This window comes from Fundulus heteroclitus, unplaced genomic scaffold, assembly GCF_011125445.2.
Source record: "Fundulus heteroclitus isolate FHET01 unplaced genomic scaffold, MU-UCD_Fhet_4.1 scaffold_501, whole genome shotgun sequence".
Lineage (NCBI taxonomy): Eukaryota > Metazoa > Chordata > Actinopteri > Cyprinodontiformes > Fundulidae > Fundulus > Fundulus heteroclitus.
This window is the reverse complement of record NW_023396925.1, coordinates 50264-69135: the sequence shown is the minus strand read 5'-3', so window position 1 is coordinate 69135 and position 18872 is coordinate 50264. Positions and strand designations below refer to the sequence as shown.

General features: G+C 43.8%; 1 protein-coding gene across 1 annotated transcript in view; it reads right to left on the bottom strand.

Moving 5' to 3' along the window:
• The window catches only part of brip1 (BRCA1 interacting protein C-terminal helicase 1), a gene marked incomplete at its 3' end in the record, with an annotated part of 35269 nt that overhangs the window by 11966 nt on the left and 4431 nt on the right, over positions 1-18872 (bottom strand). The window contains exons 5-14 of the mRNA XM_036132424.1: positions 18609-18760; positions 16666-16803; positions 9227-9511; positions 6901-7122; positions 6593-6792; positions 6384-6516; positions 6127-6281; positions 5866-6043; positions 5603-5743; positions 5109-5270 (exon numbers count right to left, since the gene is read on the bottom strand). Coding sequence (XP_035988317.1) covers positions 5109-5270; positions 5603-5743; positions 5866-6043; positions 6127-6281; positions 6384-6516; positions 6593-6792; positions 6901-7122; positions 9227-9511; positions 16666-16803; positions 18609-18760 — 1766 coding nt within the window. The remainder of the gene's footprint in view (positions 1-5108; positions 5271-5602; positions 5744-5865; positions 6044-6126; positions 6282-6383; positions 6517-6592; positions 6793-6900; positions 7123-9226; positions 9512-16665; positions 16804-18608; positions 18761-18872) is intronic.

Sequence of the window (18872 nt, the reverse complement as noted above, 5' to 3'; positions counted from 1 at the left end):
TGGCCTCACTCTATCTCCTTCCCCATGTCCCAGGTGTCAGTGAGCTGTGTGGCAACACATTGCAGCTCCTGTAGTGCCTGCTGAATTATAGAGGGGCTTTGGAGGCGACGGCATTAATGAAACATGCAGCCCAGAGCCACATTTCACAGTGGCGAGGGGAGACGTGTTGTTGCGCAGTTAATTATTTAGCCCCAAAATATCACAGCAGCCGTCACGCCACCACTGGTGGCAAGAAGCCACCTGCCAACTCCAGTCTGCCACCCTTCCCAGGTCGTCCGCCCTGCACATTACAGCCACGCTGGTGGTGATACCGGAACACTTCAAATACGTCGCCCACTGCTGTGATAAAAGGCTAAAAGGAGAGGACTTCATTTTTAATGAAAAATCATGTTTACATGACCGATACTCAGAAATAGAATTTGAGATATTTTGGCTGTTTGACAAAAGGTTACAGCTGTAATAGCAAAAGGGTTTTCAAGTGACAGCCATTAGCTATGTAAATAAAATAGTTTTCATTTGTCCAATGTAATAAATGTTGTTTTCATTAGCTGTAGGGGGAAAATCATCATAACAGAAACAAAGGCTTTAAAAGATCAGTCTGTGAGTAAAGCTATATAATGTGTTTCACTTAGTGGAGTTCATATAAATTAACCTCTCGATAATATTCTAATTTATTTAATGTGACTTTATACAGCGAGTTCTGGGCCTCCAACAGGACTTTCCACCAGTGGAAGGTAGCTAGAACATTTTCCAAAGGCCTAACCACCCAGGAGGCTTCCTGATCAGACGCCTGAACCACCCCAACTGACTCCTTTAAATGCAGAGGAGCACGGGGCTCTACTACAAGCTTATATCTGTAAATATCAGTTATCGGCTATAACAGCACCATTAATATCAGATAACAGCCGACGGACATAGTAGTCACATCGGCGCAACCCTACTTTTTACTTTTTCTTGATGTCTACCAAAAAGTTAGTTCCTGTCATCTCTTAGTTGGCACCAAAATTTGACATTTGACATCAGATTTCTCTCTTAATCTGAGATTTGGTATAAGCAGATACCTCATATGAAGCGACTCAGTCTGATACTACCTTGAAGTTAATATATTCTATGAAGAGTGTACGGCGTACAGCTCTGCAGTTTAAAGTTAATGTACAGCTCAACTTACCTGCAGTTCAAACGGTTATTGTTTCAAAAGATACATTTATCAACTTTTTAGGGTTAAGAGCACTCATGCAAAGATCCCTGTGTACTCAGTAGACAGCGCTTCCATGTTGAGAGCTAGAAAGCAACTACGTTGCTAATAATTTCCACCTTAACAAACGTTTCTTGAAAATGCTGCAGGACATTTTAAGGTCCACGTAATACGTTCTCTGCTGCATTAACAAGTATCACCAACTACATTACTGTCAGTCTCCCTTAATGCATGGTACTTCTATAATTAGCTAATGTTTATTGTACTACTGATACTGTGTAGAGTTAAACTGCAGTACCAGTACACTTGCTAAATATATTTTGCAGCCCCACTGCTAAACATTGTGGTGGCTGCAGCAATAAATGGCTTATTTACACTGCTGACAGTTTTAATGTCCAATCCTAGAAATTTAAAATCATTCTTGATAAAAATGTTGGCACAGGTTTTAACACCATAAACTACTGTGAAACACATTATAGTTGGTTAGTAGTCAATAGTTAGCCTGCTCATGTCTTATGAAGGTTATCAGGTTATACAACATGCCTTTTCTTTTATATGACATTTTTAAAATGCTCCAAAATACGCTTCCATACTAAGACATCTGTTTTCAACCGTGATTGCGCTAATAAGACCAATTAGATAATAAGTTGGAGGTGCTTTATAAACAAACACGTGTAGCCGTCTAGTGAATGAGCTTTTAATGGCTTTTATGGTTGTTCAGCTTTGGTCTAACAGAAAGTTGAACTACATAATTCAAGGAGGATTTCTTCAGACAGGAATAAGCTGCTTCCCTTTGAACATTAGAGGTGACTAGATAAAATGATGGGCATATGCTGAGGGATTTTGAGATAGGAATGCACACAGAAATCTTCTGGTTACTGGAATCAGTTCATTTTCAGCTCCACCAGCTGGTTACAAATTCACAATCCAATCTTTTACCCCTCAATGAATGCTACCAGCTGATACTGGGCGTAGCTATTTTCAATTAGTAATGCTTACCATGCTAATTGGAATAATGATCAATGTAAGATGCTAAAACCCGGGTTTACAGCCAATACTTTCTCACACAGTGTGACATCACCTCCGCTCCTTTTATCAATGATTAATGATTGCTCACAGAAAAATATTTAAAAGTTCTTAAAGAGAAAACAAGACTTATTATCAAGTCAAAACTTTTATAAGAGAGGAGATATAAAAAAAAAGAACCAGCAATCTTTGTTATTTTGCTATACTTAAAGATGCTGATTGAAAGCAGTAACTGACAGACAACCCGGGTTCCTTTAAGAAGTGCTTTTAAACTCTGAAAATGGATGTCTAGCAACACAACTCCAGCTTCCTCAAACAGCAGCAACTCTCAAGTTTCCCATGTAAAAAGTTAAATAAATCTTCAGCTCAGCTCTTCCAAAAATCAACAGCCATAATTTACTCAGGGCAAACCGACGCATGAATCTAATTTGCTCTAAAAGAGCCGAACAATGTGGCCGGCTTTAAGACGTCAGTAATGCTGGAGCTGTGTGATTAGTGCTCTGGATGAGCAGCTGAGGACAGCGCATGCAGGTGGGTGTGCAGCGTGCATCCCAGTTTGACTTTGATTTGACACGAGCTCGTGGGAGCCCAGGCGCCGGACGCGTCTTCACACAGACAGCGAGGCGACATCACCTAATGGCCCTTATCTCAATCTCCTTTAAAAGCATCTTGTATTCCCCTTCATGGCCCTACCGCTACCAAACCCTGCGTTTTTCATCAACAATACCACCCTCTCTGCTTTGTGAAGCATTGGTCTTTTCTTTGGGCGGCTAAGGTTGGACAGCTGAGCATGCAGTGGCATTAATGGGGATTAACCACGGCCCGGCAGAGACTAACGAGCAACAAAAACAGAACAGATTTAGATTTTTTTTGGGACACCAAGTCAATGAGCATGACTATAGGGATGTCAGCTGTATTGTAGGGCTTACCATGTATAGAAAATGCTTATTAGATTTGAAAGCTTGCCTTGGTTTGGCAGCAGTGAAAGAGTATCATGTAATGTGAATAACATTTTATAAACCTAATGAGCCTTCCACCTATACTTCTCTCTGCCCTCTGTCTACTGCAGAAGTAGCTGTGTGGACAGTGCTGATAGTCATCACTTGAATGCACTGAAGAGAACCGTCTTGAGATGTCTTACCCTGTTGACTTGTCGATTGCTTGCACACAACTACACACAGCAAGGGGCAGACGGGACTCTGTGGCACCACCGAGGCCTCTATGGGCTCCAATTAATACCCAGCCCTTCATATTCCCTCATCTCCTTATCTTTAAGAGCTGACTGCAGATTAAATATTTATGAAGCAGCATAGAGAGAGGAAAGACTTCTACATGAATATCAATAATAGAAAAAAAAACATCCCAAGGCTCATAGACGCTGCTCGGCTGATATCACAGGCCAACAAAAGGGGAGGTAAAAGGGGAAAACACAAACCTGAGCCCTAGCTTTCCTCTGTTTACATGATGGTATCATAAGCTGTTGGAGAATGCAACCTGATAGGGAGCAAAGACAGCAGACGACTCAAACCAGCGATCTCTGGACGAGACACACGGAAATACCAGTCCAAAGAGAGCCAGAAAACACGCCAAAGGCAGGACCAAAAACTGCCAAGGGCAAAACACAAGCCAGTGTGTGGCTTATCATAGGAGAACAGCAGCTTCAACAGCTTTACATTAACATTTATTATAGACAGAAAATGTTCTATACTAATTGACCACATCTAATATGTTCACAGTGCATTTCAGACTAAATTCACACATGAAATGACATATGATGACATATGAAATCCATTTGGCCCTGACTAAACCAGAGTGACAACTGAGCTACAGAGGACATTCATTATTGATGAGGCAAAGGGCATAACAAACAAAGGGGACAAAGTGTCTCTGCGTGTGCGCTAAGATGTGTCCTCATTAACTGAAAGAGGATACACTTCTGGAAGAATTTAACAAGTCCCTGACAAGTGCCTGTATTGATCAGGAAGGCGCTACTGTAAATGTGATAGTGCTGCATCTTAGCAAGGCAAGCAAATCCAATAAAGTTCACATTCTGTCGATTCCAACCAAACTCTTACTTTTTTCTATGCTACTGCTTTATAAGCCCGATGGGATTCTAGATATACATCATACCCAGCAGTGTGCTGTTATGCTGTCTTGTCTGAATGCTTCGCTGCAACTAATGACTCATATGTGGTCTCTAGCACCTCCTAGTGGTCACATGTGCAAACCCTGAACCCCCAGCTCCACTCTATCTAAACAAGTATTATGATCACATACTAAATAAAGATAGAATAAGAAAATATGTAAGAATGTAGGGATGTTGCAGTGATTAATACATCCATGAAAAACTTAAATATTCTACTTGATACGTGTCAAATTTAGTTTATTTACATAGCACCAATTCACAACATGTCATCTGGAGGTTCTTCCCAGAGAAAAGGTGCAGTCATTAACGATGTGGATGGAGGTAGGAACTGGGTTACTCTGGGTGATAACAGTTAAAAAGAGAAATCACCATGTCTATGCTGAATTCTGCTTACTTCCATCTTCTTCTCTCATATGAATGTTTGCCAAGCCCATTTCAACCAGGTAGTGCAAAGTGCTTAGAGGTGGTGGCAGCTCATTACAGCCCAGTTTATTGTGCATCTTGTGGGGCAACTGTGGCTTGATGGGTTGAGTAGTCGTCTTGCAATCAAAAGGTCGTTACATGACGAGGAAAAGTTGCCTACCTACAGAGCTGCGTATCGGTGTATAAATGTGTGCGCTTTAGTGAGTGCGACTGGGTGAATGTGGCTCTGGTGTACAGCGCTTTGAGTGGTCAGTATGACTGGAAACGCGTTATATAAGTTCAGTCCAGTTATCTTTCACGTTTTGCTAACAGGCTTACCTTGTAGGAAGGCAAAAAGCAGAGCACACCTTTGGCTATGGCCTGGCAGACATGGAGCAGCAAAGCCCCCACCTCGTCCTGGAAGGCGTAGGTTTCAGTGTTCTGAAAAGTGGCACAGAGCTTTTGGCCTTGGGGTCCTGCTCCAACAGTGCCCACCCAGACCTAAACACAACAAAAAACAGTGGTTGATTTCAACTTTAAGTACAGTTGACATATTAGTGGAAAAAAAAAAACACAGCAGACATGGTCAGATACAGTTTTGAAGACCATTAGGTTATAAAACAATTTCCCAAGAATTGAACATCTCTCTCTCTTGAATCCATCGTGTGATCAAGGAAAGAAGACGGCACACGTATAAACCAACCAAGACATGGCCGCCCTAAGTCTAAGTCACAGAATTATCTCTGGGGTCACCTTAACCAAGTAGTGTTAGTAGAAACAACTAAACACTGCTTTGTACATGAATCCATGCCTGAACAGTCAGTCTCATTAACCTGGGATTTGTTGATCACATGGTTGGCCTCTAGCTGGATGGTGAATTTCACCCCAAGTTCAGAGGAGAACGAGCCCATGGGTGACAGGGTTCCTGATGTCAGCACAATGCTGTGTACTAGACCGCTCAGGTCTGAGAAAGCCTAAGAAGAAGAAAAACAGACTCACATGGCTTATATCAGGCACCAGTCATCTGTCAGAGCCACTGAAACCAGCCTCTGCAGCTTAGTAAAAAGGTACTGTGTCTGGATGGAAAATCTCTCACCACGGCAGGGTTGAGACACCAGAAACTGAGCGTCAGGACCTCCGTCTTGACCCGGGTGGTTTGACGGTGTCGGGGGCGGTACAGGACCAGAAAGCCCTGGGCATCATGGGCATCAGGTGGGACCTGATTAGTCCAGGCGTAGCTCCTCTGCAACGCCACGCGGTAGTCCTCAGCAAACCTGCGGGCGCAGGAACAACTACTGAGCGAGCGGCTGGTTAGCAAGACACGGCGGACCTGAAAAACGTCAGTTTGGTGACCTACCGGCTGTTTTCCCTGTAGAGAAAATCCAACACCATGAAGAGGTTTTTCAGGACAGTGGCCGTCGACGAGCCGATGGTTGGGACCTGCACCATGTCCTCCTTACCATTGACCAAACCAGCGCGCTCCTCCTTCTCCAGCACGGCTGCCAGGCTTTTCTGTGTCAAACATACAGTGCAGGAATTAAACTAAGCTGCTTCAAACGCTCATCTTTCTTTAACTGCAGTCTTCATAAGTTAAGCAACTTAGCTCTGTTTTACCTTCAGGTTACTGAAGGTGTCGGCTGTGATGCCCAGACCGTGGAAAATGCTCAGTATATCCTTTCCGCTCCAGACCTTGCTGGCATTATCAAAGCCACGTTCAGTCAGCAGCACCTGGCTCTCCTGCATCCAGCTGGGTCAACAACAGAAAACTCTGAATAAAGCTCAGGTTTTGATAGTAAGACGAGAAGTTTCAGCAAAAGACTGACTTGATGAGAGCGTAACAGAAGTCCCTGAGAGACTCGTGGTTGGAGCGTCTAATGTTACTGTTGACCATGCCGTCCAGTTCATCTCTGGACATCTGCAGGCTGGCCAGGCCTAGGCTGCAGCTGGCACTTTCCCTCGCACAGTCCTCAATGTTATGGGCCTCATCCAGAATCAAGATCTGGCCTTCCAGGTCAATCTCCATCTGGTGAAAATAAAGAATGATAACAACTGATTATGTCGGGTTCTGATAATGACCTCTCCAACTGGCGCCGTCGTCACTCTTCCAGCGTTCGTTTTCCTTTGGACTCACGCTCTCTCTGATCATTGGGTCCAGCAGGTAGTTGTACGGACAAAAGATAATAGAGGCACCCTGCATGAGCTCCCGAGCGGCGTAGTAGGAACAGGAGCGCAGCTTTTTCCCCACAGCCACCAGGTCTTCGATGTCCCAGGCTTCACGCAGCCCATGGACCCACTGCAGCGTGTGCTGATCCCGCATCCTCTGCACCCCGTGGTAGAACCTGCACGACCTTCCCTGAAATATGCACGTTTAGAAGTGAGGGGAAATTCTGCCTTTAGATAGAAGAGTCAAAAAGCCGTCTACATCTTGCTTTGGTTCTACTGGATATCAGCTCTGGCTAGGGCTGGGCCATGTGGCTTAAAAATTAAATCTCAGATTGTGTTATACCAAATCCGATTATTGATTTTTTTCTCCATTTCGTTTCACAAAAAGAAATTATTTTAAAAACTTGCTTTTATGTCAAGCATTTCGTCTGGGAGTTGACCTGAGTTCAAAGTGCAACTAAATTCAATGCTGTGAAACGTGCCTATAAAACAAGATGGCCTCCCTGCCGTTGTAAACAATAAAAAACACTGGTTTTACACAATCAGCTAAGAACAGGCTTTACTTCAAAAACGTAAATGAATAAATTAAAGTGTCCCATCTTATGGTAAAACATTTTTACTCTTTACAAAATTTTGACAATGTTTTCCTAAACATATATTGAGCGTTGCACGCTACTGGAAGCCCAGAGAGTCTATTGGCAAATTAAAATCTCGATTTTCCAAAAGTGAAATCTTAATAAATTGGAAATTCGAATGTATGGATTAAATCAATTTAACGTCCAGCCCTAGCTCTGGGAGAGAAATAATCCTAAAGCAAAAACAGCAACTGTCAGGCAAAAAGTGAACGCGTTACTTATGATGAATCAAAAGGTGCAAAAAGCAAAGGTAATCAGAAATAAAATTCTGCCAACATTTAGCTGCTGTAAAGTGTGTTTTTTTTAGCAAGGCTAGAGGTAAAGTAGATTGTGTTTGATAAACAGTGGCACAATGTTGCTAGGTTGCTTCAAAGCCCCTAAAGCATTTTTTAAAACATTTATATTTTCTAACTAAGAACTGCACCCTTTATTCCCAACCATAGTAGAATACTAGAATAAATGTGGAGTTCCTGGAGGGAAGCAGAGTCCTGAGCGGACGAAACCCTAAAATCACTAACAGAAATGGTTTTCTGTCATGGCTGGAGTTAGAGCGCTCCCTGCGCCTCGTACCCGGTTAGCAAACAACTCTGGGTTCAGTTGAGTGCTCCAGAAAACGCTGAAATTGTCCCAGAGAGCATGTTTGTGTTTTTCAAAGGAATCGCTAAGTCACCATAAAAATGATGGATAACTGAGGTTGGTAAATGATTCACATTTACAGATTGTAAAGGAATTCAGCAATATGCGATGAAAACCTCAGAGAAACTGTAGTTTCTGCTTAGACTAAAGGAGAACGGGACGTTGCAGGAGGCGTTTTAGTCCTTGTAGCGACACATCCGAGCACCAACGCTGAAGCCGTGTCAAGACGCAGCGTCTCAGCCGGTGCACCTGTAGGTGTCTCACCCTGCTCTTTATGAAACTAACAGCTTGAGGCAAAAACTCTGCATACAGGTGGGCTCAGTTTCACGCCCAGCAATCACTGAGGATGAAACGGCCTCCTTTTCTGAACCATGTGCCCAACGTGCACACCGACACCGGACCCCGTCTGCAGGGGAAAGCCGGACCTGGTGGTTGGGGATAAACGGCCCACAGCTACTTGCAGGCCGCTCAGAGGAGCCGCAAGCGAAGCGCAGCGACTGAGACTGAAGACATCAGCTGCAGCAATGAGAGCGTCTGCACGGCGCGGTAACATGACAATGACCACACCGGAGCCTGGGGTCAGAAACACACAGGGTGTCAGTGACACCTGCTCCAGTTCGGGGTTATTTCTGGGCCAGCTTTTTCATGACAAAGTGAGATAATTGCCATGGGAGGCCAACACCTCCATTGAAAGCACAACTGTCCTCATTACAGTAGGCGCCTGAGCGTCAGGACAGTATAGGGGGTTACAAGTGTATCATGTCTCAGAAAATGCTTTTTCACATTCTAGGGTGTCAAAGGCTGTCTTTTGGATCACTGGTGCAAAGCTTCCTTCAGGCTATAAGCTTCCCAGTTTAGTCTAACCTGACAGCGCTTCAACTCTTTAACATGTTTGTGGGACAGCGCACTAATCTCTTGTTACAGATGCATCTTCCACCCATCAACGTTTAGAACAATCTTAGCAGGATGTGATTTGAAGGCTGAAATGGTTTCTTGTGTGCGGGTGCTGGTCTCCTTCCTCACGTCTTTGGCGTCCAGCAGATCCTTGCAGCGTTCGTTGCGGTTGAAATGTGGCGCCACGTCTGGGTTGATACACGTGTGGTCTCTGCTCGACAGGATGGTCATGTGGACGCCTGAGTAAACGGTGCGCTTCAGCTCATGGGCAATCTGAGTTATCTGTTTATGGGTCCGCGTGCCAAAGAAGATCTTTGGAGTCTTTTTTCTGCCATCTTTGTCTTTGTCCTTGTCCTTGTCCTTGAAGTTGTCTTTGGCTGATCCACATGCACAGAGGAAGCAGGGTTTGGAGGCCTGGAAACAGGAGAGAGAGTCCATTTCTCAAGGTTTATTCATTGAGCTCAACATATTTTCATTTTCTTTCCTGTTTAATATATAATACCAACGTCACAACAAATGCCATAGCACAAAAATATCCAAATTCAAATCACCTAAGACCTTCACTGTGAATGAATCCCTTATCATGAGCAAGCATAGGGCGTTCTTGAGGCCGTGCAAGAACAGCCTTGCTTTATTTGCTCAGAAAAATACAGTTCAAAAGGTCCGTGTGGAGTCGGACTGTCTAAAACCCTACTAAATGGGACAACAGCGCCATCTGCTGTTTGGTCTGTACCTGCAGGCTATCAGGAGGAAGAGATTCTCTGTAAACCTCAGAGCAACTTCTCAGCTGCATTGAGTCTGTGGATGAATAATATTAGTAAACTCCTGCAAGAGCATAAAACTTACCATAACTGTAGCTTGTCTTTAACTTAAATGATTTGATATCATTCTTGTCATATTTTCAACTCCTCTATTTTCAGTCTGTGTACTTCACTGACGATGAGGTTTAGGCTAGCTAACAGTAACATGTGGCATCTTTCCAGAGGGAGAGACCGTGCCGTTTAGTTTCATCTTTTCTTTTGACTGCAGGGGGGTGTCAGACTAAAAAGCTTGTATACGGTTAATATCACATAGTTTATAAAATGTGGTAATGTGACGGCTTCAATGCATTAAGAGAGAAAACAGTAAAAGTTACATTTTCGACCGATTTTGTTGGGACTGGAGGGAGTGAAATGTTTTCATTGTTCAAAGAGGGCGCAACAGAGAACATCTGAGAACCACTGAGATAACCCGAGTAACAGATAGTTGTACACCAGTCATGTTTTACCCAGTGAGACCTGAAGGGAACAGCTGACTACCTCAGGTACTGTAGCTGATACATCGGGCAGTAAGTTACATCATTTCTTGGAAGTTGATGTGTTCAAAGCAGAGAAAATGAGCATTGTGTGAATTTGGGTAAATTTGACTAAGGCCAGCTGTGATGGCTCGATGCCTGGGTGAGACAACTCCAAAGGTGCAGCCCTGTAGCGTGTTGCAGGCCTGAAGTGGTCAGTATTTGTCTCCAAGGAAGGAAGAGAGGACATGGGAGGCTGTCCTGTGTGGTCCTAAAGCAGTCCCTGCCAGAGAAGCTGTCAGAACGCACCATGCATCAGCTGCACATCAGGCTGCAAAGCTGCAGAACAGCAGTGAAGTCCATGCCTCGACAGATCAGGGGGTTGGCAGCAAAAGGAGGACCAACACCATTAGGCAGGTAGTCAAAATACTATGGTGGAGCGTGTATTTTGCAAATACAGCAATATGCCTCTAAAGTCTGGCCTCAAATGCCTTTACACTGATGCTTTATTTAATAACAATCCCAAAATCATTTCTGACCCTCTTGATTGATTCCAAGGAATGTGTTTCAACTCAAACTATTTTTTTTTCCCTTAATGAAGGAGAATATGAGGGTAAAGCATCGATAGGCTGCACGTTTGGCTATTTTCCGCGGGAATTACGACACAAATGGAACCAAGTCGGCTACAGGATCCGACGGCTGAATAGACCGGCTGACAGAACGTCTTGTATACCCTTTGAAAAAAGACACACTGAGAAGAATAAAGAATTTGTATCTATACATAAGGCATCCTGTCACTCAGAAGCAGGTGACCTTTACTGGGTCTGAAAGATGATAGGCCGCCATTGTGGCTGAGAAAATCATGCTCCTTTATAATTGCACGTCCAGTGACGACGTGGGGCCTTTTCCCTGCTCACAGCTAAAGTGTAAAGCTTGTGAAACTGATCCTCCCAATGTGTGCAGCTCTTAAGTGGTGCAGTCACTTATCCACACTATTGTAAATCCCTGACTGCTTGGAGCAGAGTTGTTTTTTATGAATACACGATTTAATAATGAATAGGCATCGGCAGCATGTGTTCTAAACAACTCCCAGCTAAAAAAAGCTGGGATGGAATCGTAAAAAATACCCAAATACTAAACAACGGGAAAATATTTACTTCCTTTTCTGCATAGTTCAAAGCCTTAATTTACGGATGTGAAGTTATTCCTCGTCCTTGGTATTCTATCAACTGTTGATACAACGATTATAGTCTGCCAGCAAATTTGTTTGTTTTAATGTTAAACCGTGTAGGCTAGACGTAACACTGAAGAAGATCACAGGAACCTGACGTTGTAGGCAGGCTGCGGGTCGCCGAGTTTCAGCGGTTTCCTCACAAATGTGCCGAGCTTCACCTTCTGAAAGAAAATAAAAGGTTGAGATCCTTGCCGCATTAGAGGCGTTACACTAAACGGGTCAACTTCATGATGTCGGCTGCTTGTTTGGAATGGCTGCCAGGAAACGCTTCCAGGAAACAGAGATAAAGCAGCCGATGCCACGCCAGACTGACGCGCTGAATAAAAAACAAACCCTGAAAACCTAGCTCCCTTCTTAGCCGCCTCAGCTAAGGTGAAAGCCTGAATAAAAAGGAAACCAACAGAAGGTTTACTTTGAGACAGGTCTGTTGTTCTTCCTTTCTGAACATGGCAGAAGAAGCTAAGGTTCTTCCTCCCCTTGTGGCCTTCACCGGTAACTGCACCAGCGGTTATGGCAGCGTGTGACACCAACACCTGATCACATCACGCTACGTAGCAACTTCACTCTGACCTAGTTAATGCTGATCACTCACAGGTCTTTCTAGCTACGTCTAAAATGAGACGCACCAAACACCCAGAATTACTCGCTGAACGTCTGCTTCAATCACAATCCTTTTTCTGCCTTCAAGGATTACCATTTTAGCTCAGACCCACCAAACATAACTCAGCCAACACCTTTATTGCCAAGTCTCCTACAAATTACCAGAGCGATCCCGCCCAGGAACGAACGCTATGTGATGTCACGCGTCGGCCCCGGCGCGGCGGCTCATCACGGGGAGCTGAAGGTAACACTTGTGATGACAGACGAGAGGCTCCGGTTACCCAGCGGCTCAGATTTTCCAAGCATGTTTGCCCATCAAAAATTACAATGTGTAGTGAGGTGTGGACCAGATAGCGCTCTTAGAGGGCCGCCTCTCAGAGTTAAGAGGGATAACGAGCCCTGAGCCCATGTGAAAAATAAACAGAGGTGCTCGGGGCCCCAACACCAGTTCAGGTTACCGCTCTCCTCTGAAACAGTCATGCTCTGCAGCCTGGGCCTAGGGCCCGATCACCTTACCTGCTGCTGCCACATTAAACAGAGCCATCCAAGTACCCTGCCCCAAGATGGCCAATAATTACTTATTCATTGGCAGGTGAGGGGAGGAGGGGGGGCTTAGGGCAGCGTGGAGGGGCATCCTGATGAATAGAGGCCCTTGTCAGGAGCTGCAGCAGGAAACAGCTGACACAAGAGTATCTTTTTACGCGGCGGCTTCACGAGATGCCAAGACAAGGAGGTTTCAGGCCTGGCCCCAGAGCCGCGAGCAGACACCCCTTTGAAAGGAGCGCAGACAAGTGGCAGAGGAGGCAAGCAGAACGCTGCGTCTACCCCTCATAAGAACAAGGCGTCCGTTCGGCACACAGCGCCTCAAACACACTGGGTTCTGATCAGTCCGAGCACGCCCAGGGCTGAGCCTGCCTCTGTGAAGTCTCTGCGGCTGCTCTGGGAGTTTCCCTGTCAGCCACACGCTGCCACAGTGGAAGAACGCTGTCCACAGTGGCTGCAGCGTCTAGGCTTGACAGAACAGAGGTCAGTGGTGTTACTGAACACCTCCCAGTGTTCACAGGTGGGTCTCTGCTGCTGCTGTCCTCCTGCCCAACACCTGATCGATGCAAATCTCACACTCCAGGGGGGCCAGTCACAAGGAGCTGAGGGGCCACAGGTAGTGAACCGCCTAGGCGGTGCTGGCGCCTCTGACTGGACGCCAATCTGCTCCTCATTCCACAGCTTTCCAGGGCTTGGAATTTATTCCAATAAGGGTGGGCTTCAATAGCCAATACCTTGGAAGAGCTGACACCCAACACCCCTCCTCTTGATATGACCACACAGTGCAGGCAGGGGCCCTGGCAAATATCTGCCCTCCGAAGCACCTGTTTATCCCTCGGGCGCAGTAACCAGCGGGTGAACCCCATTCAATATTTATCCCTGTGGCTTTCACAGATCAGCAGCCCAAGCGAGGCAAACCCTCTTAATTAAAACTGGAGCTTGCTTCAAAGGGCCCCATTCAGGCCATCAGTCAGCGCTCGTGGGACAAAGAAGTCCGGGTCATGTAGCTAAAGTGAAACTGGAGACAAACGCGCTTTTTCGACTTCACTTTCCCTCCTCCTCTTTTTCCACATCCGACTGTGCGGAGCTCTCATTCTGAGCTAGCCACCTGTGGCAGGCGGAGGTGCTGCTGTGGGACTTACCGCCTCCTGGGAACCACGCAGCACCTATGGCTGTATGTGTGCCATCAGAGCAAACCTGCTGCACTTTGGGATCAGGAGGAATTACTTGTAAGCACAAATCCTTCAGCAGAAACCACATCACGTTAGCTTTAAGAACATTTTGGTGTTTTGGTGCATTTAAAACGCAGTGTTGTTTCGTCTTAAACTTTTATCTAAAACTTTTTATGATTTCTCATGTCATAAAATGATTATGAACTGGGAAAAAAACATTTACCTGAATGAATAATTCCCTGCCTCTAAATATTCTCATCAGCAGGATGTGGAGGTTAAACTTTAGAAACAGCTTCATGTCCCTTCCTGATCTAAAACAACCTTTCAGTCCACTGATTAGTAGCGAACAATCATCCAAGTTTAAATCCAGTAAAAAGTAAACTAGCATTGTAATTGTTAATCAGTCTTAATATGTGAAAAAGACGGAGCCCATCCAGCTAAACGTCCAAAAGATTTAAATACAACATTCACCAAATTAGATATTCCTCTATAAAGAAAAGTGGACATGACCAAAACTAAAAAAGGGGGAATGTAAAAGAGGTAGAAACCACTGTGGTCAGCTCTGATTATGATCTGTAGGTCATGACTGATCACGCACCACTGCACTGGGTTGTAGTTTTTGCACCATCTGTTTTAGACCTATTGAATACGCTGATCTTTGTGCATCTCTGGGTTATGGGTTCATCTTCTATTTTTTTTTCATTTTCTAAAGATCAAATCTGACCATTCAGATGATTCTGCAGTTAGAAATACGAGGGATGGCAGAGTTTGGGAAGCTGACGTAGTTAACGAGTTTTCACTAGATAGATATACCCTAGTTTGTGGATGTTTCTGTATGTGTGTATACAGGTGTGTTCAAAATGATTTAAACCGCAGGTAAATTTAGGTTTAAAGTAATGTCATAAGTGGACCGAAATGTTTTTGCTTGACTGGAAGTGACGTTAAAGCTTTGGAGCATCCCAGCTTGTATCTGAGAGAGCAGCTTGAGTGAGTAAAAGACTAAGGTGATGCCAGGGAGGCCTTCTGTTGCCGTTATAGCATGTTAAGTCCTGCTGTGGCCATTAACAAAGAGCTTATTTTATGTCATCTTACCACAGAGGATGGCAAAGCATAGGGAGACTAAAGCATCTTCAAGTATAAAACACAAATGTAAATGATAAGAAGCAAATATTAAAAGACAATAAATGAAAAAGTTATGGTCATTGTTGGTAACAGGAAACTCCTAAGGCAAGCAGCCAGGATCAGTGTCTTTAGATAATAGTGATATTCAGCAAAAGATAATTTACCAAGAAAAAGAAGATGACGTAGATCCTCGGAAATCTAGAAACATATAATAAATATGATCAAGCAAAATAAAGCAAAAACCTGAAGATGCCAGTCTGGACCTCTGTAGAGCATTTATCCTAGCGTTCATCATTATCAAGAAACATTTGATACAATAAGATCAAGTCCTAATAATAATAATAATAATAAGTGGAAGAAGAATGTGTGAAAACCCACAACAGTGCTGACTGATAGTTACTTTTACTGAATTCTTTCCTGTTGCCTCCATGAGTGCATCACTAAACACAGAATATGATTACATGAAGCAACTGGGTGCTAATGAGGACAATTGTTTCATCCCATCCTTGGAAGGAAGAAAACAAACATTTTGTCTACAGTAAAAAGAGACACAACCTTTGAAGAGTTGTAATATGGATTTGTTAAGTTTGGCACAAAGATAGAAAGAACAGCTTGTATGTTTCACAAAGCTGGTATTCAGGAGTTACACAATGAATTAAAAGCAAAAAACTCAACTAAACAATAATTATTTCATTTATGTGACAATGGGACACGGGGGTGGCCTCATAAGGAGGCCTCAGTCCCATGTCTGAGTCCCAGCCCACGGACCTTTGCTGCACGTCTTCCCCTCTCTCTCAACCTCATTTCTGTTAGCTCATATAAGGCCACTAGTGCCTAAATAAATAAATAATGTGATTATTACAAATTACTTTTAAAAGGAATGATAAAAGTGAATCTGATTTGTCTGAAGGTTTATTTTTTTAATTGCACTTCTTCATTTTTCATTTGAAACTTGGTAAAGTTTGAACATTTCAGGTTTAATTTGTGGAGTATACCGCCACCTAGTGGCCATTGGGAATTGTGACTCAGAACCTATTGCTGGCCAAACAAATTCAGATAGGAAGCTCATTCAATAAAAATCAGCTGCTGTTTTTTTCTGCTGAGATGCTTTAACGTGTGAAGGTTTTAGTAAAAAACATCCTTTATCACACAGACCGCACTGGTAACGTGGAGCGAGCATCCATACTGGATCTTTCCCCACAGGACACATCCACAGGATTCCTGGCTAAGGGTGACCCGTGTACACAGCCTTGATGCGGTGCATGCTGGGACATTTTAGAGATTCGCTGAAGAGCTGCCACACACTGTTCACCGGACCAAGACACCAGGAAGGGCCCCGCCATGACCACAACAGATACTCAGAACAATGCAACAAAAAGCCGGAAACGGCACTGAAGAACTGCTTTGTTCCCGCTCAGCACTTCTAGGAGGGAAGTTTGGAGCCTTAAAGTTATGAAACAGAAGGTAGTGGAGAAGAACAAAAAGAAAAGCGCCGATCTGTTTCACACAAATCCTCTAGTTAGGACAAGACTGAGCAAAAATAAGCCACTAATGAAAATGCTGACATGTATTTGTGGAGCTATTGCACTGAGGGTGCTCCTATCCTTGAGTAAAATGTACTTACACTGCTTGATGAGGTCACACCAGCTGCCTGCTTGTTTGATGCCGTCTTCCAACTCTGAGGACGGGTTGTTTCACTCTCCAGCTCGGGTTCGTCATCTAAGAATATGATCCCTTTTTGTGGACGTTGCTTTTTATGGCCCTAAATAAAAAGCAAAGAGGAATTTTACTTTTGTTTAATCTTCTTTTGTCAATTGATTTATTTGTTGGACAGTTGCACAAAATACACCAGTTGCCTGTGACCCAATGTAGTTGTAGGTACTTAAAAAGCCTCCAGTGTAGAAGCAGAAGAGCAGGTAAAGGTGGGAAGTTTATTCCCTGGGTGACTTTTGGATTCTGATCACCAGAGCTCTCAGCAAACAAGCCACTGATTCCCCCCAAAAGCTAATATTTGAGAGGCGTGAGGCTTTACCACAGGGAGGCTGATTTAGTTTTGTCTGGTTAACTACTTCTGTGTTACCATAGCATTACTGTTTCTATCAATATCCTGTTTAAAGGCCCAGAGATGACCCTTCTTCAGCTGGTACTGGTAGAGTCCACCAGATTTCCTGTTGATTTAAATACTTCATGACGTCATGCACTCTAACAGGGATATTTTTAGTTTAGAAACAGGCCCAGAGCATTACACATCGGGGCTGGATGATATAGAAAAAAAAGATATGGATACAGTATAAATTATAATGATCGATATCGATAATTATCAACAAATTCAAAACATGTATTTAAGTGCAGCCTTGGCCATGTTATGCTGTTGCTTAGCAACCTATTTTTATATACGGAACACAAACACCGAATTCAAACTCGCCTTTAATTCAACCAACTTTTTACCAAAACCTCAAGTTTTTAGAAAAGAAAAAAAGAACGCGTGCTCTCTGAACCCTTTGAAGGCGGCGGAGCGTTCCTGGGTCTGTTTGGTTAGGAGGATGGAATGACTGTAATATTAACCTATATGGCTAAAATGTATAAGGATGGAAAACTTTTATTCTATTGAACTTTTTATAGACCCTTTTTCCTATCATCGATATATATCATTATTAAATTATTGTCCAGCCCTATTACACATCCTCTACCGTTCTTACCGGTGACTGTGGGGCTTTCACAGATAACTGCTACGTTAATACCGTATTTTCAGGACTATAAGGCACACTTACAATCCTTAAATGTTCTCAATAATTGATGGTGTGCCTTATAAATACAAACATGTATTTGTTTAGGGACTTTCAGTACATCTGTAGTGGAGGAATCAATAAATCTGACTGGGACTGTAGACAAACATTATACATTTCCTGCCAACAATTTTCAAACACAAAAGCCCACCTCAAGCAGAAAGACTAAAAGCAGCATGAGGTAAAAGGTCCCGGGTGCCTCAGAGTTGATTTGGTGCTGCTTGTCGTGTTGGGAGAGACTGATGGACTCATTGAGGACAGGATTACTTCAAGCTATGGAGTCATGGCGTAGACTTCTTTAGTATTGATCTTTCTTGAATTAACAATAATGAGTGTAAATCTGTCGTTATTTTCGGTACACCTGAGGTGATATTTGCATAACTTTAGAATCTGGTAACAAGGTGATTTTTTTTTTAGGATTTCTGAATATATGAAACTTCAGAAATCAAAGAAGTTGTGCTTTTTTGACCAAACCACTTCAGGCTGGTGCTAATTTTAAAACGTGCAACATTTAATCCTTGTTTCAATCTTTTATACCAGTGGTCCCAGAGCCCCGTCCTCAGGGCCCTCTGCCCTTCACGTTTTAGGTGTTTTATTTCCAGCACACCTCATCCAGACAGTTGCAGTACCTCCTCAGCATTCACTGCAGTTCTGCAAAAACTCATTAGTGACAATCAGCTGTGTGCCAACAGCAAAGCATGTAGAAGAAGCAGGACAGTGGGCTCTGGGGAACGATGTTTATACGTTAAAGCCAGGCTAAAGATGCACAGCAGTGACGTACCCCCGCCTTGTACTCTGCAGTACGGATGCGCTTCCTGTCTGGTCTGAAGTCCTCATCTGTCTGGCAGTCAGAGTCAAAAGAAGCCTGGACCTTCTCCGACAGGCGAGACGATAAAGAGCGCCTTTTGGCTTGAGACTCCCCTGGCAACGGCGCTAAAAGGCAGAAAAAGCAGATAACTTAGAAAGCCTCGGATACCGTAAAGAAGACAACACAAAGGAAGTGTGCTGCAGCTGTAAGGGCCGTCCTAGTGGTTCCTCTAGAGCA